At 31.0% G+C, this 24,459-nt stretch overlaps 1 protein-coding gene across 1 annotated transcript; it reads right to left on the bottom strand.

Annotated features, from left to right (window-relative positions):
* Positions 1-2,815: 2,815 nt before the first annotated feature.
* LOC139524466 (palmitoyltransferase ZDHHC23-like) lies at positions 2,816-17,409 on the bottom strand. Its single transcript, XM_071319258.1, has 8 exons — positions 17,291-17,409; positions 12,272-12,464; positions 10,826-11,412; positions 9,503-9,614; positions 7,935-8,111; positions 6,645-7,349; positions 3,410-6,546; positions 2,816-3,361 (listed from the first exon to the last, which is right to left on the bottom strand). Exons 2-6 carry the CDS (start codon positions 12,382-12,384, stop codon positions 7,103-7,105), a joined length of 1,236 nt encoding a protein of 411 aa, XP_071175359.1. The 5' UTR covers positions 12,385-12,464; positions 17,291-17,409; the 3' UTR covers positions 2,816-3,361; positions 3,410-6,546; positions 6,645-7,102.
* Positions 17,410-24,459: the final 7,050 nt, after the last annotated feature.

The raw sequence follows: 24,459 nt of genomic DNA, 5'->3' as shown, positions 1-24,459 counted from the left end.
TGGGAACAATTTACTTTGAACAATACAGAAAATAAGAAAATAATGGTACAGCAAATATCAGTAAATTCATTTTCATTAAAATACATATCCTGTGTCCAGGGTTTGTTTAAAATTATTTGAAAAGGTTATTTTCTGTGTTAAAGACCTATCTGGGGGCCTTTGGTTTTGTCAATTTATTACACACTTTCAAAAATGTGAAGGCTGAAATGTCATTGGCTGATGTAATGATTGCCAGAACAGGTAATAAAAGAGTGTTGTCAGATCCTTGAAACCAAAGCTTGGACACAGGACCTGTATTTAAATGACATTGACAGTTAATTGTAATTTTGATCACAACATCATAAAATATATAAAAGAAAAGAACAGGGCTGTGACTGTATGAAGTTAAATATGTAAGATTTGATTAAAGGCTTGTATTTTGATATATATGAAAGTTGCAATGAATATTTATAATCATATTGATTATAAAATAAAAATGTGTCTATAGGCCACATATTTCACTAATGCTACTGAGGATATAGATTAAGTCAGAACAGTACTCCACATTTTAGCAATAAACCAGTTGTTAGATATAGGAAGATGTGGTGTGAGTGCCAATGAGACAACTCTCCATGTCAGTATTACCATCAATGCTAGGTGCTTTGCCAAAGACAATCAATTCAAATCTAATCTGCAATTTCTTTCAATAAAAATAAATATTCTCTAAGAGTTTAAATGACAAAAGAAAACATTATTTTTTTATTTTTTTTTTAAATCAAATAAATTACAGAACTTTGACTCTGAAATATTGAATTTGTTAAAAATTTATGAGGCCTGTTAACAATGAATCTCACAATTCAATATTTATCAGAATACTTAAAAGAGGTTAAATTTACCAAACATTGCCATTTCTCATAATTATTCTGATGTCATGACATATGTTACAATATTGATCCAAACCTATCTTTATTCAGTTAAGAATCATTTATATCTCATATTTGAATGAACTAAATATAACCATATAACAGGAAACCTTGAAGAAAAAAATGAAAAGAAAACAATTTAGCATGTAAATAGATGCATATTCATGTACATATTTTGCTCTCTCTCTCTCAGTACCTATGAACCTGCAATGGTTATGAAAATAAAGATATTGATATTGAGCCATTAAAATGAATGAGACTCTTATCACAGCTTGTTTGTTAGCTATTTCAGCCCAGACAAGATGGCTTAAATTAAAATGTTTAACAAATCTAACATTAACTGTGTTTGGCGTTTACTAACAGATTTAAATTAAAGTTACTGAAGTTTATAATTATCCAATAATTGGGAGAATTCGGCTTATCCAAGGGGCATAACTTAGAAACATAATTAGGTAACAAAAATTTTGAACTTCACTTGTTCCTAGTTTCTATGCCATCTGGCCTTTGGTAGAGTTGTGGTAATGACAATCATACTGTATCTTTTTTTATTTGTATAATGTATTCAGAAGTTAGATAGTCTTGTATTAATTTTTCACAGAAGAACAAAAAGGTAAAGTAAAATAAAATGTATTACAATATTTTATTGAACAGTAGATAAAAAATAAAAATAAATAAAACTAGTAATTTTTTCCCAGCAAAAACTTTTTGCTGTTGATTCTAATGATGAGGATGGATACAAACTGAGCTAAAATAATCTGTTTTACCCATATAAACTGGATCTAGTTACTACAAGTAAAACCTACTTAATAACATTATAATCACATAAACAAATACCCTGATGAACAAAATGAAGTTATGACACTATGTACTGTGAATTCATTATAATTCGTGGGATAACAATTTTCATAAATTTCATAGGCAAAGATGAACATCAAATTTAAATGTTTATTAAAATGCAAATTTTCTTCAGGCTTGTTTAAAGACTTTGCCATACCATATAAACAAATATCCAAGAAAATATTGTTTTTCTTAAATCCACGCCAAAATTGGTACCCATGAAAATAGAAGCAGTATGCCTTTCATTAAACATCATGTTGTCACCTCCATGTGTTTCTTTGACAACATAAAATGTAAACAGTTCATAGTGAAACAATAACAAGTGAATGCCACTTTGATAAACATAGTATATATTCATTTTAAAAGTTCAAAGAAAAAAACAACTTTATCTAATTCAACTTTGGATAACATTTCTAACAATAATAACTATAACATTGCTTGGCAGTATTAAAAGCATTTAGAAGCAAAATCTGAATATAACTTTTCCAGAACAAAATATACTCATTAATTTATCTGTTTTTGTTGAAAAGTTGTTAAGAAAATAATAAAGTATGACACATAACAGCAAACAAGTATTAATTCACTTTTAGAGGTAACTTAATTTATCAAATTCTGAAAAATTATTGAACGCAGAATTTAGTTTAGATTATCTCCCTGTATATACTACACAGATACTCAATTTTTTTCAAAAATAAATTTGACTCTTTTTTTTTTAATATTCTATAGTAATGAACAGTATCTTTCTGACTTAAATAATTTTAAAAAATCCTATGCACAAGATGTGATCAGTAATTTATTAATTCATAAAAAATGAGGGAACATGTACTTGTAAAGCTCAGACACCACATGATATTTTTCATGTGGGTGAAAGGGGTAGAAGCAACACAATTTTGTAACAAATAAAAAAGGTATACAACAAGTTTTATCCAACAAGTTTTGTTTAACCCTTCCCCAATACTTTTTTTTCTGAAATAGCCTTAATTGCTAACACAAGATAAAATTAACAACCCCACCCCCCTCCACTACAGCAGGGGCATAAAACTGACTAGACATATTTGTCATCAGATTGGTCTCTCTTTTGGAACAATTAAACTTGTTTTTGTTGTATATTGAACAGTACAAAAATCTGTTTAAAGACTGTTGTTATAGCTTTTTTCTTTTTTGAAACTGTTCATATCTAAAATGATCTTAAATCTTTGAATGAGTTTTGATCACAGATAAATTTGAGTGTTGCATAAGTACATGTTCATATAGTTTTTGAGTCTTTTACTAATGATATTAATTGAGATGTCCTACTTTTACTATAAAGTTTCGGAATTTCTTGACGGAAAAAGTACTAAATCGTTTAAAGAAATCATTTTGATGAAAAAACACAATTTTGTTAAGCATATGTAGCAAAACTTCTGTTGTTTTTTTTTAGAAATTTTACAGCAGAAGATGGCAAAATTTTGAAAATAAGAATTTAATTATTAACTTCAAAACACTTAAATATCTAACTCCTTAATTATTTTCATCTTTCTTGTATTGCTGTAAAATTTCGCATATTTCACTTGAAATATGAACAATTCTAGCAAAAATTTCAAAATTAAATAGATGTTATTGAGTAAATCGGAGAAATATGGCTGATTAACATTTTTCTGAACAGGTGATTTTAAAATGATTATAGACACCTTTTAAGAATATTGAATTTAAGTTAAAGGAATTTCGAACGGATCACAGAGTTTTAAAAATCCTGAATATAACTTATCACAATGTGTTAAGGATAATTATGTGCTGGAGAAAGACTTTCAACATTAATGCCATTTTGACTACAACAAGAAGTTATGACTAGAGTTTTTATTGGCCTTTGAAAAAGCAAACCGGTAAAATACCCCAACCATAGTTATCACGTTTATCAATAAATGAAAAAAAACTGATACTCCTTAGTTCATTGAAGTTTTTGTACAGAAATAGCATCTGTGATGTCACTATTATAGAAAAATAGCCATTTTACATATGGTTTTTGGTATACTGAATATGTGCATCAAACAAGGCTCCACAAAAAATCACTAAGACTACAACCCAGGCAAGTTAATATTTTGTCAAACCATTCTCACAAACCATATTAATTTTAAGACTTGTAGGTTAATATAGTTTCGAAAAACTGTCAGGTTCTACAAAAAAATATTTTACTTAAATCATCATCATTGACATTGTACAAGACATCTTGTGGTAAAAATATCTTTTTGGATAATGCAGTTCCTCGTATCCATAATTTAATTACAACTCAAATAGAAGGTCTGTAGGCAAGATTTCAAATGTAAAATAAGAACACATAAATTTAAGGCACCTGTAAAAGACAATATTAAAAAATCTGTGAACCTCTGACAGATAAATGATACTTTCTGATTCTGATTTTAAGGATCCGAAATCATAGCATTGTCATACCTTCTCCTTTTAACAAAATTGTAAAATACTATACAAAATCAGCTAAATAATTTAATGAACTACGAATAACAAATTTTAACAACAAGGAAGCACTTATATTAAAGCAAAAAATGAGCATATGTAAAAATCAATTTGAACGTTGAATATCTTTTCTCTTTAAGGTGGTTCAAAACACTACAGGGGGATAACTCTGTTAAAATCTGCTGCACGTTTGAATCACTTTCTACTTATAAGGAAATATTAAGCTTCTCAATGATCAAAATAAGTGTATGTCAAACTGTTTTACTGGTATATCCAATGAGATTTTTCCAATAACGTGTGTGGTTCAGGTTTTTTGTAAATGTTTATATTTAGTCTAAGGGTCAACTAAATATTTTGTCAAGATTTTATGAAAATTAAATGAGCCAAATTAATTTTCTTCAAGGTGTTTGGTACCAAAACAAAATTATAATTTAACAACAGGGAAGCAATTATAATAAAGCAAGATATGAGCACATGTTAAAATCATGCTGACTTATGAAATAAGAATGTTGAACATCTTTTCTAAAAAGTGGTTCATAACACTACACCTAAAAAAAAATTACAACTAGGCTAAAGGTCATTTATGCTTGAAGAATTTCAAATTCAATACCACCATGAAGAATAGTATTAACTGATAGCTTACATACATTGCTATAGATAAGTTTTATATATTGTAACAGGAGATGTGGATATTTCGGTACTTCAATGTGACCGCAACTCACAATAAAAATTTTTTTTCGTTAAAACATGGAGAGCCAATATTTCATGGCTAAGAGTTAGTACTATTTATGTAATGGGAGCTTAATTTCGTTTGTTCCATGTACACATAGCTGACCTTTGACACCAACAGGACTAGATAGGGCTGAAAAGGGTTATAAAAGAAGACAAAGTTCAACAGATCTATTCCCAAGCAATACCTTTTTTAAAATACATTTACCCGCAAATACTTTAATGGATACTAAATAAAATGCTGCACCAAATAATCAATTTACAGAAAAAGTACATAACATATTGTGAAACATTTTCTAACACTTTGATTGAGACTTACAATGTAATGAAGAGTATAATGGCCTTAAAAAATAATGAATTTAGAAAATAATTTAATTTTTTTTTATAAGTACCCATAAAACATTTGGAATTGGAAATTATTACCTCTAAAACTACTTATATTATAATTCTAAAATAATAACAAAAGATAGACAAATAAAATGATAAATACCATGCATATAATAAATACCACGTTCACCTAAACCAAACCAAACCCTCTTTTAAACTATATTAAGATAAATATATGTGCAGGTACATTTATGTAATATCTAAAATTCATACACAAAACTGGATTCACTTCTTTTTTATATATTCTTAAAACAAGACTTTAATAGTGTATTTACTGAAATATAATACGCTATTATTTAAATTTTCATATAATTTTTTATATGGGAATACACCTCAGTAAAACATGAGTTGATTAAGATCAGAAATTTCTTTCACTATATTATACACTTAAAAATTATTTTACTGTTGTATGAGGGGTGATGGAAAATAAAAGTTGACACTCCTCTCCCCCCACCCCCCCCCCCCCCCCCCTTTTAATTTTTATTCTGAATTACTTCTTGGGGTTTGGGAACAATTAAGGTTGGTTTTTTTCAATGATATTTGAAAATAATGACAAACAATATATCTTTGAAAGCATATGCAATGGTGTAGAAATTTAAACTGAATCTTAACTAATGAAAAATACAACAGGTACAAATGTTGTGGCAAAAAACTCAAAATGAAGTTATTAGAATGAAGTCATTTTGTGAGATTTTTACAGTACAAAGATCTATAGAATTTATATACTTTTAAATGATAATTAGCAAAATCAGAAACTGATTTCAAAATCCTTCTGAATTTTATGAACAAGATATATAAAATTAAAAAAAAGTGTGTAGGATTTCAAACAATGAACTAAATTCAGCTTGATTCAATATTGGAAGTTGTGCTTACAAAAGCGTATTACATATAATATTGACATAAATCTTTAAAAGAAAATTAAAAAGCAGTAAGTTACAACCTTTAGAGTATTATGGATATAATCGTAGAATATAGTAATAGTAAAAAATTATAAAATATAAATTACAATCCGTTTATATAAACATGATTAAATAAACAACAAATTAACAGATATGCTAAAAAAAAATTGCAAAACTTTGATCTTCAATCCTGATTCTGAACAAATGAAAACAAGGCAACAATCAACAGTAAAACCAGGGTAGAATAAGATTTTTGAAAGGAGTGTTTTTATCGCTATACAAGAAATATACAGTGAAGCCTTGTAAAGTTGAAGACAAAAGAAACAGAGAACTGGACTATTGGTCTGATAAATATTTACTCAGTAACTTGTACACAATCTTATCAAAATAAAATCCTTAATTCCTGTACTGATAGATATATGCTTTAAAATTTAAAGAATACAAAAATTAAGGATCCTTCATCCATTCCGTCCTTATTCAAAGATTATATGTGAGAAACAACAATAAAATATTTGGAAATACAAGAATATATAAAATGAGGTACATTTTGAAGCTGTTTTTCAACTTGTCTGAGTCATTCATTAATTATACAAATTATTGAACATAAAATTTGTTTATAAAAAAAAATCACAACATATAATCTTTTTTGATTTCTCAAACTAAACACAGTAGAACAACCATTTACAATGATAGAATAGAGTATGACATAAATAAAATATGAAACAATATCACACTTTCAATGTTCAGTTAATCACAAATTGGATGAACAGACTGGAAAACATAATGCCCAATTCTAATGTAGGTTGGGCATAAAAAATCAACAATATGACATGTCTGAGGACCTTTAACTTCAATTTAAGATAATAATTCTATATTGAATTTCAAAATAAGCATTCAAAATCATGGAATATTTCCAGTATCTTCTCGTCTGGTAAATATGAATGCTATCCAATTTTTCATGAACCCATTGTTATGTATATTGTTTTTCACGGTAAAACATTTTGTTCTGAGCCCTCTCCGTGAAGCCTGATGGAATTCTTGTGATGTAGTGTTTTGGCTGATCAACACTATCTGGTAGATAAAATTACACAACATTAACATGGAAGCCATCAAGGTGTAACATGCAGCCACAAAACTTACAGCGGTCCTGGGAGAAAAAAAAAGTTTGATTGCAATATACATGCATTAATGTTTATACAGTTTTCATATTGGTATAATTATATACAAAATACTTCAATCTTTTTAAGTCATATATAGGTCTAACACTTTTTTAGCCTGCAATTTTGTTTAATAATTATACCTGTTCATGTGTAAGGTTTGAATGTTTCTACAAATGGTTAATAACCCTTTTCAGATAAATTGAAGAGATATTTAAAAAAAAAAAAAAAAAAAAAGAATATCTGTCAATTATTACATGGCTAAGAGGGACAACTCTTACAAGCTTCTAGAAAGTGTAAGTGCAGGAAATATTATATGTCACCCTTGGGTTCTTGTTAATCAATTTCTAGTTTTCCATGTTGTGTTTTGAATACTGTTGTTAGTATTTTGATTGTTTTCTATTTTTGGCAATGTCATTGTCAATTTGTTAACTTACACGTTTATATACCCCTTTAGTATCTCTAGCCTCTCTTTCATAAACAGCAGTTTACATTTTTCAAAATTTATATGCATATTAAATTATTTTAGAACTATGTTTTCCTTGTGCTACCTTTATTCTATTTGATATACTTACTGAAAATCTATGTAAAGGAATCTACAGTCGCTGGGAAAAAGGAACCAACCTAGATACATCTCTGGTGTACAAACTGTGGTCATCGTCAAGTGAAAACCATAAAAACCACAAAATAAAAATAATGCCATGGTGATGATGAATGAACGATGATTATGTGATCCTATACAGCAATCAATCCTAAAAATAAACAATTATATTGTAAAGGAAACTAAAATCTAAAGATTAAATTCAGCAATCTATACCCCCCCCCCCCCCCCCCCAAAAAAAATATATACCCAAATTTGTGAACAGACATGAAAATTATAGGGAACTATATTTCAGTGTGAATACATTTTGTAGATTTAGTATCTAAGTTATCTAACCTGTGCTTAGTTACTTGTTCTAGGGAGGCTGGTGCCTTAGAAAAGATTTAGAACAAGTTCCAATCTCTCCAAAAGAAGTACTAATAAAACAGAGGCGGATTTAGGAGGGGGCCCAGGGGGCCCGGGCCCCCCTTTTTGGGAAAAAAACTGAAGCGTGACTGGAGCGGGCCCCTCTTAGGTCAGTCAGTCGGCCCCCACTTATGAAAATTTCTGGATCTGCCACTGTAAAATGTAACAAATAAACAAAATGATTGTACAAATATAACAATTAATCGTTATTATGAAAACAGAAAAATCCTTTTCAATTCTGTACAACTGTACATGAAAATAAGGTTTTATATCAGCTTGATAGCAAACTTGGTTTTTTTTATGTTTAAGTACACCTGCTTTTATTATTGAAATTTTCAAATCTGAAATAACTAACAAGCATTCCGTGAGTGTTTCCTGGCAATACATAGTCCCCCTAAACTCTGAATTCTAGAAAATTAATAAAAAATATATCATGTAAACAAACCATGGGTACTTTGGAACCATGAATTTAAATGTTCAACTAATTACAAATTTTCTAAGGGAATGTATGCAAATTTAGCTAAAGACAAGAAATTCCATATCAACGAAAATATAAGTCTTCATCAAGCCATGAAAATTGGTACCCACAAAAATATATGAATACAAAGTTTCTTTGTACTTATACAGATCATCATTTTCTTTAATATTGTGCTATGGGAAATTTATGTTTTCTTGTCTTTCATTTTTGTGTTTCTTTGTTACGTTTTTGTTTGTTTTTATAGTGCTTTAGATAATAACACAGTGTTGACTACTGTACCCATTTTTTGACATTTTTATCTAGTATGTCTGTTTGTTTTGTTTGCACATCATGTAATGATGGAATTTGATGCAACTTTCATACAAGTGAAAGGTTTAGCTAGCTGTAAACCAGGTTTAATCCACCATTTTCAACATAAGACAATGTCTGTACCAAGTCAGGTATATGACATTTGATGTCCATTTGTTTGATGTATCTGAGCTTTTGATTTTGCAAATTGATTACAGAATTTTCCATTTCAGATTTTCCTCAGAGTTCGGCATTTTTGTTACTTTACTACATCATGTACATACTGTAATATCAGTGAATGCAGCCTGTACCTGATCCCTTTGGAGAGGTTGTTTAACAAAGTAGATCCACATTATGTAGACAATACCTACCATACACAATGATGATCCCTGACTGATATACAAGCATTACAGATATTACAATGTCCAGATCTGGCAGGTTTCTTAAAATGACAATTTTCACACCAGATCTTTAACTTCCCATCTACAATAAATTAGTAAATTTTAAATGCAATAGTTGTATTAACTTCTTCTTTAAACATATATACAAATGCTAAATTCAATAGGTTTTTTTTAATGGTTGCATTTGTATTGGTTTTTCAGCTTTTTCTTTGTGAAACATTGGTTTTATAGAGGCTCATATGCCATGTATGCTTAAATAGTACAGACACTTGTCTTTTGGCTTTTTGCGACGTTGGGTTGATGTCTCATTGACTTTAACTCTGGATCTCTTTTTATCTATAATTGGTAGGAAATTGAGATGTCTTTTTTCACCCTAAAAAGACATTCATCTCACTGACCTGTCAAAATCAAAGCGCTTGTCGAACAGACCCCTATTTTTAAAATATTTGTTATTTTTTAATAATTTGTTTTAAGTTAATTGTCTTCAATATCTTAACATGTTTTCACTTATCTCAGTCTGCGCCAAAAAAAAATCATCTCTAGTCCGGAAACTAAATATCAAAACTTGTCCCTTTACGACTATATAAAATTTTCACTAGTCCGAATCAACATTTACTAGTCTGGGGCATCGGACTAGTAGCTAACGGTGCAGACTGTTATCTAATATAATATGACCAACTATTTTCCTAACATATTACAATAACAGTAGTTTATTTGACTCCCTGTGAAAAAAGGGGGAGATTCCTCATGAGGATGTGAAAATGTATACTAGCTTCATGACCTACCAAGAACTGAAACTGAAATGACAAATTTGTCCATGACAGGATGTCAAACGAATAACCTATAACATATGCATGAATTAAGGTGGTACCCAACACTTTAACTAAATTTAATTTGGCTCGTTTAATTTTCTTAATATTTTGTCAAATTATTTACTTTGACCCTTTGACAAAAATATAAAATTTTCAAAAAATTTGAACCAACCGTTTAATCAGAAAAATTACACTGGTTATATAGCAGTTTGACAAACACTTATTTTGATCATTGAGAAGCTTGATATTCCCTTATGAACACAACATCATTAAAACATTCTGCTGATTTTACAGAGTTATCTCCCTGTTGTGTTAGATACCACCTTAATTGCGAAAAATAGTAAAAATATATTTTGGAGCAGCTTTGCCACAGAAAAATAATTGAAAATAGGCATGTGATTGGAGTACATGCAACAGATGAAAATCAACGTTCAATCTGGAAAAAAATCTCCAAATAAACAGACCATATACAAACACTTACCTTTTATAGGTCTTGAGTCTACCCATGTGACATCTTTCTCTGCAATTTCCTGTGACAAAATCTCATCTACTCTATCATGAGTATTGTTCTCTAAATTAACTGTCACATGTTTTGAGTTTTTTCCCCTAGCAGCATCCTTTATCCCATGTCGTAAGATACTAGGACTCTTCTTTGTTTTGATAAAGAAAAATATCATAAGACTGAATGCTGTAAAAAGTAAAATATGCTCCCACAATAGTGTCTTCCTAAAGCATATGGTATAAATATGAAAAACAAGAAACATCAACACAACTGATGTCAATCCCCATGAGTAAAAAAACTGAGTTCGAGTCATTTGAGTATTCTTCCTCCATATATAATAAAAACTTAACATAAACACTGGCATTAAAGTCAACATGAAGAATGTTGTATATGGTCCATAGGTTGATATATATACACTGGCAACAACAAAACAGCATGGTACAACGATATCCAGGTTCATTCTTACAGCCCCTTTTCCACAAATTCCTGGAAAACGACATCTGTCATTCAAAGTATTAAAGAACCTTTGAACCATTCCATCTGGTATTTTCTCACATTTAAAACATCTGAAAATATATTTTTGTTATCAATAATAGTTTACATGGTATATGCTGGCCATTATTAACCCTTGTGCTGAATTTTCACAGTAAAAACTGTTACAGAAGCTTACTAATTTATATTATATGATAGTTTTTCATCTAAAACTTAAGTATAAAGACACATTTAATAACTAAAATACCGTACCAAGCAATCACTGTTCATTTACACTACTGTCATTTCAATAAATGGCATTGCACAAGGTCATATTTTTCTATGACTGTTTATGACATCATTACACTAAATCCATTGGATGTGTACTGATTGATAATTTAGTCTTAGATGCATGATTTTTTTATTAGTTGTTAGTGGCTTAGGTCTAGCTGTCAGTAACTGCGAGTACTCTCAGATCTGTACTTCATGTCTTTTTTTTGTTGGGATATACAAGTACCAGGCCACGTCCACTATAGTATTTTTATAGTCCGTTCTCATGCTGTACTGTTACACCACTGTCCCAGGTTAGGGGAGGGTTGGGATCCCAATAACAATGACTAACATGTTTAACCCTGCCACATTCTGTATGTATGTGTCTGTCCCAAGTCAGGAGCCTGTAATTCAGTGTTTGTCATTTATGTGTTACATATTTGTCTCATTGGCAATCATACCACATATTCTTTTTTATATTATGCAGAATAATCAAAATACATGTACAGTACATATAAGCTTATTATTTTGTGTTTACCATATAAGCAATGATCCTTCAAATTAGGAAACTGTTGAAAAAAAATGGAAATTGTTTACCCCTACTCTGTTGAGCAACTTGTATCATTATAATTTTTCTATATATATAAAATAAATTTGAAAGTAGTATTTTACAAATTGAGTAACCTGTCAACTATCTGATCCAGAGCATCACAATCACAACAACAGGCAAGAATGTGAGTTCTCTCTCCATCTAAATTTTCATATTCACAGCAACACAGCCCATCTGTTGCTGACATCTTTTTTTGGTGTTCCACTGCAATTTATACTTGTATTTTATTCCTCTTGTCTTTTCAGTCACTTTTTCATTTTTGTTCACCTATAAAAAGAAAGCATAAATTATAAATGATTTTTCTTCATGTATTTGATGTTGCTGTATTGAGTAATTCATGGTTTTAATTCTATTTCATATTTTAAAAGATCATGTTGACTGATGAAATGATAAATTGGGACAATATTCGAAAATCATTTTATTAAGGTGGTACCCAACACTTTTGCTAAAATCAATTTGGCTCATTAATTCTCTTAAAATTACGTATTTACTTTGATCCTTTAACCAAAATATATAAATTTCTAAAATTTTGAACCAACCGTTTTGTCAGAAAAATTACACTGGTTATATAGCAGTTTCTCACAAACACTTATTTTGATCACTGAGAAGCTTAATATTTCCTTAACAACACAACGTAATTAAAACGTTTAGCTGATTTTACATAGTTATCTCCCTGTAGTGTTAGGTACCACCTTAAAGAACAAAAACTCCATATTTTTGAAAGGGGAACCATGTAAATCACTTGAGAAAAAAAATATAAAAATGCAGGTACATTTATACAACTTCGTGTTCTGCTAAAAATGTCTGCAAGTTTGTTAGAAATCTGCCAAGCGACAGAAGCCATTTCCAAAGAGCTTGCAGATAACAAGATGATATAAGCTTAAATTACTCAATATTTTTGTATACTAGTAATGTGCGTGTGGTAATGGAAACTCCCAAAATTATTCAGATTATAAAATAGCAAACTGCAAGTTTTTAATTATATGTGTACAGTCATGACAGTTGGTTGAATCCTGTAGAGCAGCTATCAACATGTTCAAGGAATTTAAAGATTTGACATTGACAACAGAAGAAACCCATATAAGTCTCTACCCTTCTTTGTACTCATCAAAAGGGATGTCTAATTACAGGGTTGGGTCAACTGAGACAGACTATGCATATTTATGTTTAAAAATGCAGTCAACTTTTTATGTCTTAAGATATATGTGAAAATAGAAAATCTTAGAACAACACAACACCTTAGCAGTGTTGTTCATGTTGTTGTTATAAGACTTTCTACATTTTAAGAGTTTTATCATATCAACCCTGTATACCCTGAGGTATCCACTTCAGGAACTCTACCTTACTACAGATTGACAAGGCCTTGTTTTACTTTTGTTTGTAATTTTCTGTAAATAATATTGAAAACATAATATGCTATTTACATGTACATTGCACTAACTTTGAACAGCATGATTTTTGGACTGAGTAATAAGTGTTCATCCATCATGTCTAAAGAAACTTGCACTTCTGTCAACAACAAGCAAAAGCTTTTAACTAATCAAAGCTACTAAGACCATTGCTTGAGTAAGCATGCACAGTTTGAAATTTGGACCATTTTACATATCTCAACATACAAAAAATGGAAAGTATTTGTACAAAGATGATCAACTTTAGGTTTGTAATGAACAACTACCAACAAACATGACAAAAAAGCGTTAAACATCAATACTTAAAACTCTACAGTGGCAAAAATAGCGAGAGGAGTACTGATGTGAAATTGTGATGTACAAAATAGTACATGTTCTGGTAGCAATACAAATGCTAGATCTGCATTCTACGTCATAAGTATATGTATATATATGTTACAGTGAATTTGTATAATCAGTGATTATGTAGAATCCCTGAAATTTTCAGGGATTATGTAGAATCACTGGCTAGTTTAGGGATTATATATAATCACTAAAATTTTCAGGGATTATGTATAATCACTAGAAAACACGTCAGGGATTCTACATAATAACTGAAATGAAATAGTTTTATTTATAAAGAAAATGAATTTAAAGTAAAATAATTTATTCTATAAAATCACACAAAAACATCACTAAAAAGTAACATAAATTGTAAAATGTTAAGCACAATATATCAAAATGATAACCCCAATTTTTTAGATGTTAGGCACACTATATTAAAATGTGAAACACAATATATTAAAATAATATGCTTCATATCAGTTTTACCACAATATCCACATTTTAAAAAACCTTTTCCGGCACATATCGAATCAGATTTTAATGACACGCTTAAGAGAAGTAAATTGTTCAGTAGAAACATCAGAAGGTACCCCTTCCCCCCAAAAAAAAATGAATAAAAAAAATCATTTGGAATTTGCAAACATGAACTTCCTCGAGCAAGAAAGACACCAAGTTTTGTGGCCAGGCGATATCCTTTTTCACTTTTTTTTTGGAACAATTGCCATTATGTTTTTTCTGTTTCCCTTTCCTTTTTTACCTTAATGACCCTGTAGAATTGCTATGAGAATATTACACCAAATGCAAGCTTCCTCTAAAATTGTGTTCTATTTGTCAATCTTAAGTTTTTCTATACATTTAGCTGCCCTAATTCTTACAGTTTGAATTTCTTGTTCATTTGAACAAAACAAAACAAAAACAAACATATATTATATTTCATAATCTTCTTCACTACTTTTTTTGCATGTACCACGCATAACATGCTCTGTGGGTTTAGAAATAGAACATGAATATCCATTTGACGCTGGATTTTAATAAACAAACAATACATGTAAAGTTATCGCTATCAAGGGAATGTTGATATTATTAATTTTGAAGTCTTCAACTTTATCTCGAAACACTGTGTTGGTTATATCTTTTAGATCATCCTCTGTGTTTTAAAGCAAAATTATTTCATCTGGCAAGGAAAATGAAAGAAAAAAAAAATAGTTTGTCTATATTAATTTTGTTTATCAAACAAAGGATCAATAAATTATTCATAATCCCTGAAATCTTATTAGGGAATTTGTAGAATGATTATTAAAATATTCAGTGATTATGTAAAATCACTGGTCATTTTCAGGGATTATATGTAATCACTAATGATTTCAGTGATTCTACATATTCCCTGAAAAACCAGGGATTCTACATAATCCCTGATTATACAAATTCACTGTAATATATATACATGTACGTAGCTAGTGAACACACTACTTGATTTCAGAACTCTAACATTCTGCATTCTTTCTTCCCCAACAGTTTATTGATATGGAACAACCTTCAACAACCTTTGTTGGATAGCACCTCACTAGATCCTTTAGAGTAGGGGGTTCTGAGCTGTAGCATTCCACAATCGCAACAGCAGATGTCTTTAACATGCACAAAAAGTATTTTGTTGCACCTCGGTTGTCACACCCAGCATTGGCAATAGTGCAACAATACTTAATTTTGGGGAAGACTGGACTGTATTAAAAGAAGTGTTTTCTACAGTGAATTGAAAAAAATAAAGACTGTAAAATCTGTCATTCAAAAGCTTTTTTTTTTGGTTGGTGCTTTAATAACATTAGCACCAACCCCCTAAACAAGCTTTTGAACGACAGATTATTCTGTCTAATGTAAAAAAAAAAATACACGTTGTCCAATAAAAAGCAAGGAGGTTTGACAGATAGACAAATATCTTACTACTTAATTCTTCTTCTTCTTTAAGGTCAACAAGGCTTCAATACTGAAGAATACTTACAGGGGCGGATCCAGGAATTTATTAGGGGGTGGTCACCTTTTGAAATCTTAAATTAAAATTCGAATTTTTTTTATGCCCCTTATAGGAAGATTCTGTTTGCCACAAATTAAAACACACTTGCATATAGATTCCAAAACAGTTCTGTTTGCTTTTATACGTTCATTCATTGCTTTATCAATAAAAAATATTTAAATATCAGTAGTCCTTTGCTCAATGTTGTCAAGAAAAAGTTGAGCTTTTGCTCTAGCTTCAGTATGACTTTTTTTACATGATTTCTCATCACGGCCGAAATGATCGTTAAGTCTTGTACTTGCATGTGCCATATCTGTTAGTTGTTTGCATGATAATGTTCCCAAACTATCAATCCCAAACAAAGCACAGTATATGCAGTAAGCTCCTTCTTGTGAAGGTGAGTACACTAGCCGAAGCGCACTAGCCCATCATAGCGATTTAGTCAATTCAGCTGAAACAGTCTGTTCTTTCCTGCATATTTTTTTTATAGGAAAGTTATAGTTTATTCCAGGTTGGAAATGATTTCTTATCAAATTAAATTTCTCTTCGTTTGTTAATTTACGTGTTGATTGTTTTACAAAACCAATGTCGTTTGTACTTATATGTAAGTCGGGGGTTGTTTCTTTAATCTGATCACTTTTATTCGTATCAATGCTAGGTCCATTACAAGTCGTTGGTACTTCAGAGGGGGGGGGGGGGGGGCTGATTTGTGGCTTTTCCTGAAGGAAAGAGGGTATACGTTACTAAAAAATTTAAATGAATGAAACTTTTAGACAAACAGATGATGGAACGGAGGTATTCATTCAATATAGAATATTTATGTGACTTTAAAACTTTAAAATTATTTTTGAATTTTGGCATCACAGTAAAAAATATTATTGGTCGAGAAAAGTTATTATACAAACTTTAAAAATTTAGATAAACGTAATGTAAAAAAAGTATAAATTACCTGCTAAAAAATCTAAGATTGAGGACTGTCTCTTCATTTTTACACCTTAATATCAAAGAAATCGACCAAGTAATTAGCAAGTAAAAATGTTCAAGGTGCACCATTTTTTAGTACATGGTGCACCACTTTTGCAAACCCAGGGGGTGGTCACCGGCACCGGATGACCACCCCCTGGATCCGCCTCTGACTTATGTGGAATTTTATTAAAAGTTTGACTATCAGAGATTAAGTACATATGATATAAATATGGGCTATAAAGTCACACCCAAATTCCAGTTCTGGATGAAATTATGATGGTTCAGTTTCACACCCAGAAACAGTGTAAACAGGTAAACTGCAACGCAGATGAAGGCTTTCGTGACTTTAAGCTTTACATTTAATTGTACATGGTCTATACACTAACCAATTAATCGTTGTATCTTCATTACTTTGATACCATCAAAGTAAACATTTAAAGAGTAAAATATTTTGTGATACAGACAACAATTTCGTAATTTCAAGGGAGATAATCCAGGAAAATTTATAAAATCCTGTTGAAATACGGATCAAACAATTTCCGTACTTTCCTTCAAGATATTAAAAAAAATGGTCATGATTTTTTTGTATATTTTCCCTCTTATTCTTCTATATTTAAAAAGTACTATCTAAGAGAATAAATATGGAACACAGATTTTTATTATTTAAGACACAATCAAAATTACTCGTTTGGTCACCTAGCTGAACTGTTTTTTAAGTTATAATGCTAAAGATAAACTTATCTCGAAAAACCTCAAGCACTTTTTCGTGTATAATTTTGGTAGTCTTGAAACTCGATTGATGAACGATTGGTTTGTGTAAATAATTGTCATTTTAAAAATTCATTCAAGTTTATAAACTCACATAACCATTGACCCTACCAAAAGAAGATGTTATAATTAAGTTCCATAAAATCACATCAGTAGAGCATATTACAATATAAGATACTTAAAAAAAACAATATACATATAAGAATGTAGAAGATTGATACAGAATTTTTGAAAGATGGCGTACTGGATTCCTGATAACTCGAGCGAAACGAGGTCAACAAAAAATGGTTGCATTGACCAATTTAACTTTGAAACGTTAAAACTATAAAAGAGGGACGATACCAAAGGGACAGTCAAACTCATAAATCTAAAACAAACTGACAACGCCATGGCTAAAAATGAAAAAGACAAACAGAAAAACAATAGTACACATGACACAACATAGAAAACTAAAGAATAAACAACACGAACCCCACCAAAACTAGGGGTGATCTCAGGTGCCCCGGAAGGGTAAGCAGATCCTGCTCCACATGTGGCACCCGTCGTGTTGCTTATGTGATTACAAATCCGGTAACTAGTCTAATTCGGTAGGTCACATTCATGAAAGGGAAGGGGATTGTAGTTACGACGTAAGGAACATATCCGATATCACTTGTGAAACGGCCATTCCATAACCATGATAACGGTCAACATGCATATAATATGCATATAATATGCATGAGAAACATTATACATTAAATATTTTGGCGGTAAAGGGTTGTACGCCATCTATGCCGTTCATTGGATCCGTCAGTGACAGACTAAATAAGTACTGCACATCTTGGTTTCCGGCTCTATTGGAAGGAGTATCAGATCCAAACAAAATCTAATAAACTAAAAGAATGAAGGCAATACAAAATGAGTATGAACTTGTGTGGTGGTACTCAACTATAATGACATCTTTTTTTTTTTTACAAGAGTTTAAAAGTTTTTGAAAGCCACGTCTCAGCACATGTTCCTAATTATACAGTGTCAGTATAGACTTTTTACTTTAGAGAAACCAAAATTGTAATCTTCATTGACGTGGACTATTATATTAACTTTTTAAAAGTACTATATTATTAATTCCAGTAAGTGATCAGCTGCACTAATCTTTAGTCAAAATATAAATGTGGATTTTTAATTAATGCTCATAAAATTATACCAGAATATACAATTCCGACCTTTACTTGCTAGACGACAAAGTAAAGGTTCCGATTTAGCTGTAAACTTATATATCATTAAAAGATTAATTATCGGGCTACCATAACAATTATTTGCATATTTTTAATGTCATATATATTAACATAAAGATCTACTTAGTTTGACAATGAGGATAGGTTAAGAACTGAACTTTACGACAAAAGAGACGATTCCAGATTTCCAATTGTCAACTTTCCATTTTTATGTAGGCAAGCATCATTTCAGCAGTGCCTGGATATGGAGTATACCGGTATACCTTACTGTGTTTATGGTATTCCCGAGCTTGTGTTTTCTATGTATATGATTTCCTTTAAAGACGGTGCTACTCACACGGAGTCCGAGGGGACAATCAATGTTTCGTAATGGTCAAATTGAATGATCGTCCATTCATTTAACGAAAACCATATGATTTGGTTGCCCGTCATGGAATGCAGATGACCACGACTCGATTATCACATAATCGAAGGATAACTTATAACTTACATTGAACATGCCGTTAAAATATATAGTAACACGACGATACCAACGAGGGAACCAGGATCTTCTTACACCTTTTTAGCTTAGTAATTTTTTGCATTGTTTTTTTTTATTGTTTTTGGGGTTGTTTTTTTTTGGGTGATGGATTTCGCAGTCATTAGTATTCACTGTGGTGATTTGCGGACTGCTGATCATCTTTTTAATTTCTACTTTTTTGGTCAGAGTACTTAAAGTAAAATTGTCTTCTTTTTGTTATTTTTGATTATTCATTTGATATCATCTGTCTCTTTTTGCATACAAAAATCACAGCTTTTACCTATCTGTGATGAAGCTGTTTGTTTATTGATAAAGACTTTTAAAGTCTAAAAGAATTAAACAAATAAAAGATAAACATTGGTTCCATAACTTGATGGACATTAGTTTGAACTCATAGCTTGATGAACATTGGTTCCATAGCTTGATGAACACTGGTTTCATAATTTAGTAAACAATGGTTGCATAGCTTGTTGTACATTGCGTCATAGCTAGAAGTAGTTTGGTTTCATAGATTGATGTACATAGCTAGAAAAACATTAGTTTGAATTTATAGCTTTATGTACATTGGTTTGACTTCATAGCTTGATTAATTGTTATTTGATTTTTTAGCTTGATGAACATTGGTTACATAGCTTGTTGGGGTTTTAGCGGCGATTATCGATCATATAGTTTATTATTGTTTTGTTTATACTTGTGTTTTATATTTATCTATAGTGTACAGTTATCATAGATCACCCCGTTTTTTGCACAGTCTTAATTTATGTAGACTGATGTTTTATCCTTTTGTTGTCTTTCGGTTTTATGTAATGTGGCTCTCAGTTTCTCTTCAACTTTTTTTTTAATTTTGAATGTACCTTTGGAATCTTCTGACACTGTATGATCTTTAATGTATTCTTTGTAAGCCTACTGTGAAGATAGTTGTTAATAATGAGCTTTATCACTGCCTTAGCCTAGACCCCCGCAAGCTGATCATTTCATGGTGTGCAAAATCATTGATTTTGACAAATCCCAAAATACGTACACGTTTTGCATCTGGAATGAATATGGGAATAAAAGGAAGGCTTAAGATTCATTTATTCATCGAAGCAATGACTATAATCAGAAAATTAGTCCAGTATAGCATGTCACATGCATAATTATGAGATATGATTGACAATGAGACAAATATCCACCAGACTGACCAAATGGCGTAGTAGATATTTGCAGCATTTTACAGTTGTTCGTTTACTTGTTTGTCAATCAAAACCAAGAGCGATCTTGTAGTGTCCATATGAACCAAGAGATGCCCTGTGATGCCTAAATGCTGTAATACTTTTATGAAAGGATTTGCATAGTTAGACTATATACAAATGCATGTGTAAGGGTTTTAGGGCCTACGAGATAGTCAGTTGTTGGAATATGAAGCATCGTCTTGATACACACGCTACTATTAAATTTTTTTTTAAGTGGTTGTCATCAATTATTCTTTCCGACTTCATAATTACAAGGCCGTAGCTACCCTTGAGGCAAGTGAGGCAAATGCCTCACTTAAATTTCGACACTGATTATTTTTTTTTATACATATATATAAATATAATAGTCATTTGTTGTTCTGTCTCAACCTTGATTTCTATAACTTGTCATCATTCCTTTTAAACTATTCTTCCTGGATATAACTCAGCATCTCAACGGGTGATGTTTCTCAATCAGTACATTAACCAGACACATATAATACAATGTATTATATGTCTCTGCATTAACCTAGTAACGATAATCATTATGGATCTCTAGTTAAAAACAGGCTCTTGCAGAAAAAGGAAAAGCGACACTGAAGGTAAAGAAGGAATAATTCTAGTAATCTATTTTTGAGTCTGAGTATTGCATATAACTTCATTAGTACAATCCAAACTTTTGACAAATCAAGTATACTGGGCATCGCAAGGGGGCAGTCCTATCTGCGTATTCATTTCACGAACTTTAATCTTTCTCTTTACAGATAAATAAAATATAAATAATATGAAACATGCATGGATTAGTTTTTATCCATGTTTCTTTAACCTTAAAAATTAAAAGAATATCCCATATTCCAATTTAATATTATTGAGGAATGGTAGAACCTTTAACACAGGATTTTGTCTTTACTTATTCGGGACTACGGAATTCGTTTCTTTATATTCGGGGTTTCGGAATCGGACACCCTCAACCCCTAACCCCTAAATTTATAGATTCTGGAACTAAAATACCACCAACTATTTTCAGAAATAATTGGAAATTACAGACCTACATGTAAACGTCAAAAATTCCATTCCAATTTCCCCTGTACCCATATCAGATATACTTACTCTATAGATAGAATCATATACCTGTATCTTAATTATCTCATTCTATTCCTAGTTTGTCTACTCTTTGTCAGCATAAAAGCGAGTTTAATATTTTGTAACTGCGACTGTATGATGGTGCTTACAGGAAAGCTTAATTCCCTTTTTCAAACAAAACTGTTACTACCGATGCTGCTAACGATGTTTTGTTGATGATAATGTGCTACCTTAAGAAACACAGAATGCCCTGAAACGACTGAAAACTTGGAAAAGAGCATGCATGAGTGGCGAGAGATTGTGCGGTCTTGTCATGCTCCATGTTCATCGCGATAAATTATCAGCAGACCAAATTATGATTCTGAAACGATTTGACTGAACCGGCAATAGAAAAATTTGGCAAACTCTACTGAATCCATGTTTGTTCTATGTTCTGGCAGCAGACTCAAATCAGTGATATTTGGATGATTATCTTACATATAAATTTAAACAAAGTTGTTAAAAATTTGGTGTTAGTAAAAGTCTTGAAATATAAAAAAATTATATAAAAAGTGTCCAAATTCAAAACATTATCAAACTCTCTAAAAATGCCTAGAATGCAGGATTTTGCACCATTCATTTCATACCCTCCAAAAAAAAATTTCGCCTCGCTTCGCTCGGCTCAATTCTTTTGCCTCACTAAAATAAGATGCCTAGCTACGGCCTTGTAATTATTATCGTCTGCATCCTATATATTTGTTAGAAAGTTAAAGGAGGTATAATTTAAGGTCATCCTGTTAAGTTGTGTCATGTGAGGAGCCTTGTATTGAATCTTTATATCTGTGCTTATGAAAATAAGTTTTAAGAGGATGTGGTATGATTGCAAATGAGAAAACTCTACATAAAAGATCAAACAAATCAAAAATTAACACCGTACGGCCTCAACAATGAATAAACCCATGATATGTTCCTTTTATTCACAGTATTTTTTTTTATGATTTTTAAATTTTAGATTTGAGTGTTGATGGTAGGTCTTCGATGTTGTTTTGTAAGATTAATTCGTGCGATTTGAAGTTTTAGATCAGTTTATTGATAGATATCGCATCTTTACATCTTGGTGCGACTTTAAATTGAAGTCATATATCCTTCGGATGATTATTTTACTTGAATTCTAACTCTTTAGTCTTCTATGAAATAATTTATGTTCGTCTTTTCGTCGTTTTCTGTTTTTATTTACCATGTTTACCGTTACATTCTAGCATGGGATACAGATTTGACCATTGTGATAAATTATTTGATATGTGTGAAATACAGTTTAAAAACACACTCCCATTGTTGAATACATTTTTTGTTATAATCGTGGGGTATACTTTCTTAATAATTATCATCCCTAATCTAGAAGGGAGAGATCCGTTTGCGCCAAAAATGCGTCCTTTTGCGCCACAACTTTTTTTCTCCAATGCTACGTTTGCGCCACTTGTTTTAAAATTACATGGTATCATTTGCGCCAAAAATAAATCATACGATTGCGCCAATTAGAAGAAAAATGACTTCCCTCCACCTTTATTCGGACTATGAAACGGCAGTTTACACGGCAAATGTTTCCTTTTTTGAAACATACTTTCTTCTTACTCATGGGTACTTCCTAATTTAATGCATGTAGTAGCTTGTAACTTCACTTCATTGAAATACATAAAACAGTTCATAATAATTCCCCGTGGATTGATTCTGCTCCCCCGTGGAATGCTTCTGCCTCCATTGCTATAGTACGTCTTGCGGTAGATAGAGTTTCCGCCCATACGGATGGTGGGAGCAAAGCAAAACATAATCAGCAAAATCTTATATTTTCTTCTCTTTTAGCATATCTTATATTAAATATTCAGCAAAGCTATACGTTTTCTTCACTCTCTGTACATGGACTGTCTACTGCATTTCAAGTCATTTCTCTCTAGATGCTCATCTTCATGGTTAAATATCTCCGATCATGCATATGATACTTTTTAAGCCAAAAATAAGAACAACTATTAATCATTATTATTTATGATTGATATGTGTACAGGTAAATTGGCGCAAATAAGTTCCGATTATTGGCGCAAATGATACATTTTGAAAATAAAATTTGGCGCAAATGATACCCCTGAAAAACAGTAATTGGCGCAAGAGGACTGCTGCCATCTAGAATATGCTTAGCGATCTGAAAAATATTTCAACTAATTTTATCCGGACTATTAAAGATAGTAATTTATCCGTGGACTGATATTTTAAAAATTTTAAATTATGCCTGGATAGAATTTCAAAATAAGATTTTCTAAGGAATATTTAGGTCAAGTTCACTGTCAGTTACAATTGTATTTCTTTTTATCTCGTGTTTCAAGCGAAACTGATCTTAACATTAGACGTTATCTAGAATATCGCTAGACGTATCATTTACAAAATATTTCACGGATCTTTACACAACCTTTGAATGGGCAAGTGCGAACATTTTGTAAAGAAATCTAAATAAAGGTCGCCTTTTCGTGTAGGACGCTTTAATAGAATAAAATACAATTTTGCTAAAATTTCATTTTCATAACGGAAAATGTAATTTATAATTACATCCGACTGAAAACGACAGTGCACTGTTAAAATTTAATGTACCGGTATTATATAATGAAATATTAAACAATATTATTTCTAAACTCACATCAATTATATTTATATGTATTGCAAAAATGAGCAAACTTTTTATGAACAACAGAACTCGCCAATTACTACTTTTTTAGTCATAAAAACACTTCGCA

Source organism: Mytilus edulis, chromosome 5 (assembly GCF_963676685.1).
Source record: "Mytilus edulis chromosome 5, xbMytEdul2.2, whole genome shotgun sequence".
NCBI classification, from domain to species: domain Eukaryota; kingdom Metazoa; phylum Mollusca; class Bivalvia; order Mytilida; family Mytilidae; genus Mytilus; species Mytilus edulis.
The sequence above is the reverse complement of the archived record's forward strand: the minus strand, read 5'-3'. Positions and strand labels throughout refer to the sequence as shown.

Bases quoted from the DNA above. Each gene is read 5' to 3' on its own strand.
- LOC139524466 (XM_071319258.1), bottom strand. From the start codon at position 12,384: ATGTCAGCAACAGATGGGCTGTGTTGCTGTGAATATGAAAATTTAGAT. The intron at 8,112-9,502 runs GTAGGTATTGTC...GTTTATTTTTAG, and splicing joins AGGGATCATCATTGTGTATG to GATTGATTGCTGTATAGGAT. The intron at 7,350-7,934 runs GTAAGTATATCA...TTTTTCTCCCAG, and splicing joins TTCCTTTACATAGATTTTCA to GACCGCTGTAAGTTTTGTGG.